Below are 12,089 nucleotides of genomic sequence, written 5' to 3'. Positions count from 1 at the left end.
TTCTTACAGCATGTGAACTCTGTTTTACATTAGGTGGGATTCTGTTTAGACGGTCTTAGAAGTTTGGATCCCTAGTGCTCTTGAACACCATTCTTGGGACAAGAGAAATATTTGGAGATATTAGACGATGCATCTCTAGGCCAGAAAGTTTTTCCAGTCTTTGGTACCGCTGTTAAAGAGGGACTCCTAGGCTAGCTGAAATTTTTATTTTTTCCCTCATATAAGGCAGTCTTAATTTCCATTTTGCAGATGAGGTAACTGAGGCCCAGAGAAGTTCATTCAATAGTATTTATTGAGCGCTTACTATGTGCAGAGCACTGTACTAAGCGCTTGGAATGAACAAGTCGGCAACAGATAGAGACAGTCCCTGCCGTTTGGCGGGCTTACAGTGAAGTGACTTGCCCATGCTGACAGCAGACAGATGGCGGAGCTAGGATTGGAACCCGGGTCCTTCTTACTGCCAATCCTATGCTCTATCCTCTAGGTCATGCTGCTTCTTTGAGTCTGACCTAGTTTGGTACTGCCTGTATTCTTAGAAGGAGCATGGCACAGTGAGAAGCAGCATGATGTAGTGGGGTAGAGAACGGGCCTGGGAATCAGAAGGACATGGGTTCTAATCCATGCTCTATCACTTGCCTGCTGTGTGACCTTGGGCAAGTCATTTCATTTCTCTGGGCCTCAGTTACCTCATCTAATAATAATAATAATAATGTTGGTATTTGTTAAGCGCTTACTATGTGCCGAGCACTGTTCTAAGCGCTGGGGTAGACATAGGGGAATCAGGTTGTCCCACGTGGGGCTCACAGTCTTGATCCCCATTTTACAGATGAGGGAACTGAGGCACAGAGAAGTTAAGTGACTTGCCCACAGTCACACAGCCGACAAGTGGCAGAGCTGGGATTCGAACTCATGAGCCCTGACTCCAAAGCCCATGCTCTTTCTCATCTGTAAAATGGGGTGGGGTTTGACCCTCTGAGCCTCACGTGGGGCAGGGATTATGCCCAACTTGATATGCTTGTGTCCACCCCAATGCTTAGTACAGTGTCTGGTACATAGTAAAAGTTCTTAACTACTGTTATTATTATTATGTTTGGTTGTCATGGTTTAAGAGGCGAATTTTCCAGTAGTCAAGAATATCAGTAAACATGTCTGAAATCACTTGGGTATGTGGGGTTGGGGGTGGAGGGGGATTTATTTTAAAGCATGTCTGCCAAAGAGCTCTGCCTCATCACATTCATAAACCCACATTTCTCCTCAATTGCCATCCTATTGATAATCGAGGCATTGGTGATTTTAAGAATGGCAAGTTTCCTGTTTTGAGGCTGTTAGTTTTTAATACACTTTGGAGCCACAGTTTTCTATAGAACAGATGGTTAGTAGAGGTTGCTCCTTTGGGCCTTGAAGAAACATGGTATGATCGGGCCTGAGATATGGGCATTGATTATTGATACCAGTTAAACTTCTTGAACTTTGGTTTCTTCATTTTAGAGAAATGTATTGCAATTTTAAACATGAAGTGAAAAATCATGGGTATAATCCTCTTTAAATATAGTAACAGGAGGTTAAAATCAGGAAAAAGCAGTGTGCCCCACCTCCTCCAACAAGCCTTCCCCAACTAATTATCAGTACTCCAGTTCTTAGCTCTTCAGCTTCCTTTGGTACTCAGGTATTTCTTCTGTCCATTTCTAGAACTTTAGTGTGTGTTTCTATGCATACTCAACATTTCTCTGTCTCCCCAGTTAGAATGTAAGCTCTTTGGGGACAGGGAGCGTGACTTGTGCTTCATTTGTATCTCCCAAGTCCTTGGTATGATGCACTGCACTGAGGTGCTCAATAAATACTGTAATTATTACTGCTGACCCTAATCCAACCCTACCAGTTCAGGTCCTGTACAGCCAAGGCTGGGTGCCGACTGTGCCAAGCCCTTACTCCCAAATCAGCTTCAACCTGCATAGGCACAGAGTCCCAGCAGTATTGTTTTTATTTGGAACAAGTAAGATTTTGTAAGGGTTACATAGGTTGCTATTGTTTTCTTTAAAATATTTTTTTCCAATCCGATTGTTGTTTCGAATGAATGTGTAAGGAGCTTTAAAGCTGTTGAAATGTGTGGGGTTGTTTTGTTTTGTTTTTTTACAATCAATTTGAGTTGCAGCCTTGAGCTGCTTCTAAGCAGCAGAAAGAAATTGTGGTTATTGGCCTTTGGAAACATGTGGCCAGAACCCATATGTTCAGTGATCAGTTCCTTGTTGGATTGGGTCATTGGGTGTCATGAGCTCAGGTAAAGTCAGCTTTGGGAGTTGATAACAGGATAGGGAATATAGGGTTTTCTTGTGGAATTCTATAATTTTTGCCAGTATTTCTGCATGTTATAGTTCAACTGTTAAGCAGTAAAACCAGCTGGACAGAAACCTATCAGTTACACAGTACTTACATAACGATAGTCCATATTCATATTTGAATGCTATTAGAGAAGCAGAAACTTTTATCTAGCCTGGGGTGATTTTTCCACATTGAATAATTACCATTAAACCTTGGACTTTTTTTTTGCAAGTGGTAGCACCCTGACCTTGCCCTTTGTATCTCCCCAGGTTGCTGCTCCTGTTCTGTGGGAAGCGGTGGATTGTGCTGTTCAGCGGCAGAACCGGTAGCAAGCGCAAGCATGGGCGAACCCGTGACTCCTTCCTTTGAGACAGGTAAATTAGCCATGTTCCCCAGAAGTAAGACAGACACTTCAGTTGAACATTAATTCTTTCATTTGCTGCAGCAGTGTGCTCAGGGATTGAATGAAGGAACACACCAAACAGTGTCCAGTAAAAATACATTTGATGAATCTTGTTCACAGTGTGCATCGTGAGTGGGACGTGGGAATTATTTTGTATTCTCCCACTCCGTGTATTTCCAGAAACAAGAGAAGTGGGATGAGAGCTAATTTAGGAACTTTGCTGCTCAAATGAAAATAATAAAGGAAGTGGGTCCTTCCCTGGATATCCGGGACTTGGGATAGTGATTCTTTTTGGGCAACATACACACACTGCAAGATGTTTCTAAACTGTAAATGACTCTCACTGTCCTGTAAGGGTTTTCTGAATCTGTGTCTGTAAATGCTTGGGAATATCTTACACCAGATACAGTGGTTTCATTTACAGGCTGGTTGCTGATTTCTGTTTCCTCTACCACAAGACTAAGTGATTCTGGTTTCATTCTCTTCAAATAAGTCAATTAATAGCTCCTAACTTTATCTTTTGACGGGCATGATTTCATACGCTTATTAATGCTGACTGACAGATTGTAGTCTCTTACCAAATACTACCAAGTTGCCAAGTTTCTTGGGTCATGTGAGTTCAGCAAATGATTCCCACTGGCACAGAGGATAAGACTAAGTCTTAGAGTCAAACCCTGGGCTCCTAATTCTGAGTGTTTCCTCAGAATTAGGAATTAGAGAAAGGAGTGCCAAAGGTGACCTGGTGTGACAAATCCATTCTGCAGCTGGTTCAGGCTCAGTAGAGAAGCAGTTTGGCTCAGTGGAAAGAGCCCGAGCTTGGGAGTCAAAGGTCATGGGTTCTAATCTCGCCTCTGCCACTTGTGAGCTGTGTGACTTTGGGCAAGTCACTTAATTTTTCTGTTCCTCAGTTACCTCATCTATAAAATGGGGATTAAAACTGTGAGCCCCACATGGGATAATCTGATCACCTTGTATCCTCCCAGCGCTTAGAACAGTGCTTTGCACATAGCGCTTAACAAATGCCACCATTCTTATTATTATTATGATGTTGGTGAGGTTGGAGCCGCCCATCAAGAATGGCAGATGAGCCTCAGTCCTAAGAACCTGCACAGAGGAAGTAATGATAGTGCTTTTGGCTTGCATTTTTCACCAGTCTCTCATCCCTCCTTGTCATTCTGAGAAGCAGCGTGGTTCAGTGTAAAGAGCACGGGCTTGGGAGCCAGAGGTCATGGGTTCGAATTTCCGGACTGCCACCTGTTAGCTGACTGGGCAAGTCACTTTACTTCTCTGTGCCTCAGTTCCCTCACCTGTAAAATGGGGATGAAGCCTGTGAGCCTTATGCGGGACAACCTGATTACCCTGTATCTACCCCAGTGCTTAGAACAGTGCTCTGCACATAGTAAGCGCTTAACAAATAACATTATTACTATTGTTATCCCCCCATTGGGTCACAGAGTACAAGCAAGTAGATGGGCAGGGGTGCAGCACCCTGCTGCAAAGTGTTTATGTGGCATTTGCCCATGTTCACCAGCTACAGGGAGAATCGGAATTAGAACTCAGGTCTCCTGAAGTCTGAGAAGAATTCTTCCCTGGTCCAACAGTAATGCACCTACTTTATGAAATGATACAAGGGTCAGGTCGAGTTTTTTGCTGCATGCTCACTGGTGCATGCCGAGGCTTGACCTTCCAAACTATAATCTGACGTTTCTGTTAGGTCAAAAAAAAATTTTTGTGTTATTGTGACTTGCTTCTTCTCTGCAAGGATCCTTCATGGCACTGGACCAAACCTTAGAGGCTTTTCCCCCTACCCCAAGCCCGCTGCGCGCCCGCCCCTTTCCCCGCCAACCCCGGCATGTCTCTACAGCATCTTCACTTTTCCCTGTCAAAATGACCACTGAGCTCTTCAAAGAATCCCAGCCTGAGAACAGTCTTGAATTCAGTGGTCTGTCCCTTTAGTTTCAGGACTCGTTTCTTCTCTTCATTCTATCTTCATTAGTTACACCTTCTGCCCCAGGTGAGTGGAAGAGGGACCCTGTGCTTTATGCACCATGTCTTAAATGGGACTGTGGGACTAAGGGTTCCAGTCTGTGAAGAAGATGTAAGCCAGCCAAGCACGTCAGCACGTCAGTTGCACAGCGGGCAGTGTGGGTGCAATAGGAAAATGTATTAAAGCTGTTTCTTTAAGCTTGCTTTTTAGCCCTCTCTGCTGGCTATAATACTGGGCCCCATTGGGCCCTCTCCTGAAAAATAGCCCAAGTATGATTAGCATTTCATGTCATATCAATATCCCACTTCACAGCAGCTTGAAAAAGTTCAGAAATTCCACTTAGTTTGGAGGGCAATAACTTCTGAAAAGAAACTTCCTGCAATTACATATGGAGTTGATCCGATAGGATTGTATTACATATATGCTGGAAAGGAACTTTATGTATAAAGTTTATTCCAGCATAAAATGAAGATGACTTCACCCAAGCAGCAGCTGTTCCATTCTATCGGGCCAGATATTCTGTTTTCCAATAGAGTGTTTCTCCCTCAGATCTGAGAGGACTTGAGTGTGTTGATTGAGGTATAGATGTCATGTTGAGATTCTTAAGCATTTACAATCCCTTTTAGTCTCAGAGCCCATCCCAGTTGTGGCTTGTTGTAATGGGGTTTGATCCATTTGCAAATAGCTAATTGAGACTGTGAGCATCATAATGTCATCTGGCAATGTGAGAATGTTTCAGTTGTTCAGGATGTGTGGCTTGTAAAATGCCACTGCCCTGAGTGGGTAGTGCATTTGGACTATTCTTTCTTTGATTCTGATGATGTAATTTTTGTTGTAAAGCATTTTTATTTGATTAAACTGATTTTTGAAATAAAACACATGTTCGGTCAGGCCTACACTATTTTTCTTCCCATAGCCGTTCATTCACCTTCATTCTTAAGATGCCTTTGAACGATTCCTTATTACGGGAACATAATATTGAAACTTTCCTGCTGCCTATTTTGGAAGGCAGGTACATTTTCCGAACCCCAAGATCTGGGCAGCAGTGCCAAACCACTTGCCCTCTATCAACCGAAGGCTGAATCTACACTTGCCAGACTATGGGAGGAAAAAGGCCTGATAGTCATAGGCTGGCTTTGTGCACGTGAGTTTCCATAGGAAGTCATCAAGAACTTTAAATCCGCTGAAATAAAAAGTCCCTGATTACAAATTGCTGTGCTTTCATGTTTTTCAGCTGATCACTGCGTGAGGTCGGTGCAACTCTCAGAGCTGCATCTTAGCCCAGGAGGGAAGAGCAGTTTCTACCAGAGCGGAGATAAAACAAACTGGCCAGACACGTCGTGCTGTGCTTACTCCTCGTTGTCGGCTGTTTGCTGTAACTGTGATTTCTAATTTTGTGTTTGGATAATTTCCTTTTAAACATCTAGCAGGAGTGTGATGTAGTCATTCTGGGGAAACCTAATTGCTGCCTTTGGGGGTGGGGAGGCAAAGCAGCCTTGGAGCCTTCAATCTTAAATTAGCACTGGCCCTGAGATGCAAGAAAAGAAGACATCAGGTAGGTCTCAAACACTGATGTGCAGGTGTGGCTAGCTGCTTGTCTTGATTGGGATCATTGATTCACTTGGTGTGCTGAGCCTGTAGAATCTGGAATTTGTCCAGAAAGAACCAATAAAGTAGTTGGTGGTTTAAATCTAGCCTTCCTGAAAGATTGTAATAATATAGATACCTATTTGGGGTGGCTTAGATGCCAAGGGCAGGGAGATAAATTGGCTAATTTAGAGGAGGACCCTTTTGGCATTCCTCCCTAATTACAGGATGGGAACACCAGACCACACCATTTTACCTGTCTGTTTTTGGGGGAAACCAAAAAAAAAATAGTCAAGACCCTCTGCACAACCTGCTGTTTTTGTGTCTGATTACTTCACTCATTATGTGGTATTTTAATTACAGTTGTAGCTCAGAATGGCGACTGGTACCAGGCTTTGGCCAGTGTGGTGATAGAAGACCCCGCTCTTTGGTTCATATCTTGCTGCTTCTGAGCAGATCAAAATAGGCACTTACATTTATGACATGGTTAAAGACTGTTGGAAAAAAATATTTTTCTGTGCTCTTGCCTTTGTCTTCCACTTTTCCTTGCATTACTTACATGTGTCAATTTAGTGTACTGTTGAGGACAGAAATGACTAACTTATTTTAATATGGTGATTTTTTTTATTTACAGAACCTTTCCAGTTGTTTGTGGTGGCTGTTCAACCAGGAACCTGGAAGACTTTATGTTGAGTTACAATTTTTTTGTGCAGTATTTAACTTCGGCCAGGTATTTAACAAGGACTTTATGAGAGTACTGTATGTTTGTTTAGCCCATGGGTGTACATGACAGCTGGTATTCGAGTGTTAATATGTCACCAGACTGCAGGCCTAGTACTTGCAAGCATTTTAGGCCAGAAATACGAAATTGACTTTGGCCAGAATAGGGAATGAAGCAGAGGTGGGGGAATCCTAAGATTGACCTTCCTTCACAATGGTGGTGGTATTTATTAAGTATTTACTCTGTGCCAAGTACTGTGTAAAGTTCCGGGGTTGAGCCATGGTGATCAGATTGAACACATTCTCTGCCCCACACAGGCTCAATGGTCTAAAAGGGAGGGAGAATAGGTATTTTACCCATTTTACATATGAGGAAACTGAGGCTAGACAAGTTAAGTGACTCGTCCAAGGTCAGACAGTAGGCAAGTATCAAAGTGGAACTGGAATCCAATCTCCAGTCTTGTGTTCCTTCCACTAGGCCACGCTGCCTAAACCCTCCCATGCATTTCCTGAGAATCAGCAGATGCCAAGCCTGTTGTCTTGGAAATAGAGATTCAAAGACATGTTTCTAACATGCAAAATACTGAGTGTCTGCAATAGTTTCCCCTCCCATCATGGTATCTCGTATCTGTCAACTGACCCACTTCTGTTCATGAGAACTGTGGACTAACTCTTCGTGGGCTTTAGATGGTTCTGGAACGTCCATGCCTAAAGTAAAAAACAAAGCATTGGTGAAACTACAATAATTACAACCTGTGACATTGTCCTTTAGGCTTATTTAAGCTTTCATCACCCTACATTTAATAAGTGATTTCAGAAATTGTCCAGTTCATTGAGGAGGAAAAAAAGAATTAAAATTTCCTTTCCACTGTTCTCCTTTTTGCTAGGAGTCAGGGAATCCCCTATTGCTGTTTTCAAGGGAACTATGGTGATGGATGCAAGACATGAAATTGTTTTGACACCAGAGCTAGCACTGTCATTTAGGGACACATTGTCTGTGCCTTTAATTCAGACACAACCTATTAGAATATAAATATATGGAAATATTTGAAAAAGGATTCGTGTAAAAAAGTTATGGTGACATGGCTAAAAGAGGTTGACAGCAATTAAGTTAATTCTTCCTGTGGAATTCCTGATGTGCCTGCATTTAAAATGAGAAGAAATCTCTAACCCATGGCCTTTGCAATATCTTCCACTTGCCTATACAACCTTTGCTGGGTTTTTTGCATAGGGGCTCATAGTTGTGTTAAATCGATTTCTTCTATCTTAAGATGATCAATTGGAAGTTGTGGTGGTAGAGTAGTTAGGATAAGCATCTCCTGGTTACATACGCAAAATGTCACGGTTAGAAGTAGAGAGGAAGAGGGTAGGTGCGAAGGCTTTGGGGACTGAGGGATGCAAACTGACAGCCAAATGTCTTCCCATATAGCTGTACTATTCAGAGGTGGGGATGAGCCTCCAAGTCAGGGGCAGTGTAGGCCTTGTTGTAGCCCCATCTGAACCAAAAAATTCTTCTTCCCTGCTACTTCAGGAGGAGAAAGCAGCAGAGAAGTAGTCACTAAACTTCCCGTTCTTCCCACTTTCCAGTCCTCATATGCCGCCCAACCTCGTCATCAAGAGCATTATTTGAGGCTTTGCAGTGCCAAAACACTGGGGACTAGTATGATGGAAAGAAGCAGTGCTTGCCTTTGTGGCCCTCAGAACCCTCTGGAAAAGTGACCTCACCCCTCAAATGTCTGTGGCCTCCTTGCATAATCTGCAGGATGAGAAGTTGAAACAGCACAGGGTCAATCTGCCTCAGGATTTGGAAAGTTAGCATGACAATCTTTTGGTTTCCACTGCAATATTGTTCTGAACATTAGCTGTCTTAGCGCAAGCACTGAATTCAGTGACTTTGCTCGAGCAATGGCTTTAATTTTATTCCTGAATTTGTTTGTGTATCATTTTTTCCAGGGTTTTATTTCCTTTGGAATCTTTGGATTAGATAAACATTTAATCATTCTGCCCTTCAAAAGAAGGTAAATTCAGTCTTTGAAAACATGTATTTTGTCAGCATTCATGGTAAGGTTATTCCCCCAAAATATCATTTTAAACCTTTATATACTGAAGGAGCATTGATCATTATGGAAATTACACCATCTGCTAACTTACATATTTCTAGTAAATAATTGCGGAGAAAGTGCTGGGGTAGCCATTATAAATACAGCATGTAATGTAGATTTGGGTAAGAGCTCCTACTGAATACAAAAAGTATATTTTAGAGAAGCATATGTGGTAGAAAGCCAGAAGTCTGTCGTGTTTTTTTCAAAAGAGTTTCCAATTTCCCCCAAGATAGAGGTACTATCTCAGAGCCTAAATGTGGGGTAGGCATCAGATCTAGTTATGAAGTAGCTCATCTGCTCCCCTTTCTAATTTCAATTCTTGATTTTGGTTGGTCATTTTGGTAACCCTGTTCACTTTGACTTTGATTCCCTGAACTACATACCAGTAAGGGCAAAAGGGTAATGTGTCTTCCAGGTCTTGGAAAAGTAGCACTCCCTCATTTTCCTCAATTAATGAATTATTGAAGTCATTTATTAAGCAATTATCTTGAGCTCAAGTCACAGTTCCTGTCCCACAACCTATTTCCTCCCCCATTTTCCTTGCTTTAGATCACACAGCAGGCCAGTGGCAGATCAGGGACTCTAAACTGGATCTCCTGACCCTCCCAGATTTTGCACCCTTTCCACTAGGCCACTTGTAAGGTCCTACCTTTAGCAGTTTTGTCTTTGCTACAAAATGATCCCAAATGCACGTTGTAGGCTTCAGAAATGCTAGAGGGTGGTTGTTTTAGCATTCAAAAACTATATTCTATCTGCTGAAACTGTTTACATTGATGAGATGAAATTATCAGTAGCTCTGATGTTAGGATGCAGTCATTCATCATTGAAGTGGTACCAAAGTCAGCATGCCCAGAAGCATTAAACACTTGGGTTTTTTGTTTTTTTAATGGTATTCATTAACACTTCCGTGCCAGACACTGTTTGAAGTACTGGAGCAGATACAAGCTAATAAGGTTGGACAAAGTCCAGATCCCACATGGGACTTGCGATATTGATCCCCATTTTCCAGATGAGGTAACTCAGCCACAGAGAAGTGACTTGCTTAAGTCACACAGCAGACAAGTGATGGAGGGGGAGTAGAACCCAGGTCCTTCCTACTCCCAGGCCCATGCTCTAGTCACTAGACCACACTGCTTCTCACAATTCTGGATTCCGGCTCTTTACAGATTATGAATTTGTAAAGTTGGTAGAAACCCCACTACACTTAATCGTTCTTGCAAAACGTTGCCATAAGGAAAACCCTCACTTAGGTACTCATATGTTTTTGACAGTGTACATGCACACAGGTTGTTTCTTCTGACACCTGGGTGTGCTCATGTTGTTATATATCCCCTAATTCCCTAACAATATTCTAGCATAAGATGATGCTTTTTGCCCCTCCCCCCCCAAAAAACCCACATATTTTGGTTATCTCACTTCATGAACTTGGTCAGAAATATTACCTTACCTAAAGGCTATCTTAGTGAATATTATGTGTGAGTGTAGAATGGTAGATGTTTTTGAGAGTTATTCTTTTGGGGGAGAATTTTCCTCTGAATTGTGTTTAGCAGCTTTCCTTATAAACAGTCTCTTGTTCAACTATGTTGTTTCAGACTTGAATTTTTCTGGAATAATAGAGAAGCAGCAGAACACAGAGACTCCCCAATTCCAGAAGAAATTAGGATGACTTGTCAACAGTTTGTTCATTATCATCGTGATCTCTGTGTCCGAAGTATTGTCAAGGAAAGGAGGTGAGTAAAATGTCAGCAAAGAGATGTCTTGTGTCAGTTTGGAGAGCTGTGTCTATGGTGGATATTTGCTCCCAGGCCAAATATTTCTATGGATTAATAATTGTGGTATTTAAATGCTATGAGCCAAGCACTGGGATACACACAAGGTAATCAGGTTATATCCAGAACCTGTCCCACAGTCTAAGCAGGTAGGAAACCAGGTAATGAACCTCCATTTTACAGATGAGGAAACTGAGATACAGAAGTTGTGACCTACCTATTCATGGTCAATAGCAGGCATAGGACAGCATACCCAGGCCTGTGCTCTTTCCACTAGACCGTGCAGCTTCTCATGTGGAAGCCTAAATGGTCCCAAAATTTGGGGTTAGGTGTTTTTTTTTTCCTACTTTTAACAGAGCCTTAAGAGTCATACCCATGGCCAATTTGATTTGGATGCTAAAATCAGATGTAAAATTCCTGGTCTCATAAAAAAACATTTACTACTAGGTGGAGACTTCATCATTCTAATGAACCAAAACATTTTAGAATATTACCTCTCAGACCTTTGACACCACTTTTAGAAATGATAAAGCGTAAACATGCACTAACTTCTGCTTATTATTATAGTATTTAAGTGCTGGGATAGATACAAGATTATCAAGTTGAACACAGCTACTGCCTCGCCTGGGGCTAACAGTCTAAGTGGGGGGAAATAGGCTTTAATCCCCATTTTACAGATAATAGTAATAATGTTGATATTTGTTAAGCACTTACTATGTGCCAAGCACTGTTCTAGGCACTGGGGTAGATACAGGGTAATCAGCTTGTTCCACTTAGGGCTCACAGTCTTCATCCCCATTTTACCTATGAGGAAACTGGGATACTGAAAAGTTAAATGACTTACCCAAGGTCATACAGTGGCAGAGCTGGGATTAGAACCCAGGTCTTCAGACTCTGTGCAGGCCAAGCTGCTTTACATTCATTCATTCAATAGTATTTATTGAGTGCTTACTATGTGCAGAGCACTGTACTAATTGCTTGGAATGTACAATTCGGCAACAGATAGAGACAATCCCTGCCCATTGACGGGTTTACAGTCAATAGGGGGCGACATCTTATCTTTCTTACCAAAGTGAGTTACTCTGCTGCTGATCTTTATCTCTCAATCTTCAGTCTGGGCTAGCACAATTTCCACCGGGAACAATTATGCTAATCCCTCTGTTGTAATTTCGAGTGGAATGCTAGCTGGAGATGAACTCTTA

At 42.1% G+C, this 12,089-nt stretch overlaps 1 protein-coding gene across 1 annotated transcript in view; it reads left to right on the top strand.

Annotated features, from left to right (window-relative positions):
• Positions 1–12,089, top strand: part of GPR155 (G protein-coupled receptor 155) — a 39,959-nt gene that overhangs the window by 25,213 nt on the left and 2,657 nt on the right. Inside the window, 7 exon segments of the mRNA XM_029072256.1 lie at positions 2,589–2,693; positions 5,944–5,957; positions 5,959–5,997; positions 5,999–6,084; positions 6,906–7,026; positions 8,970–9,034; positions 10,711–10,848. Of these exon segments, the coding sequence (XP_028928089.1) occupies positions 2,589–2,693; positions 5,944–5,957; positions 5,959–5,997; positions 5,999–6,084; positions 6,906–7,026; positions 8,970–9,034; positions 10,711–10,848 (568 nt within the window).

Source organism: Ornithorhynchus anatinus, chromosome 9, assembly GCF_004115215.2.
Source record: "Ornithorhynchus anatinus isolate Pmale09 chromosome 9, mOrnAna1.pri.v4, whole genome shotgun sequence".
NCBI classification, from domain to species: domain Eukaryota; kingdom Metazoa; phylum Chordata; class Mammalia; order Monotremata; family Ornithorhynchidae; genus Ornithorhynchus; species Ornithorhynchus anatinus.
The sequence above is the reverse complement of the archived record's forward strand: the minus strand, read 5'-3'. Positions and strand labels throughout refer to the sequence as shown.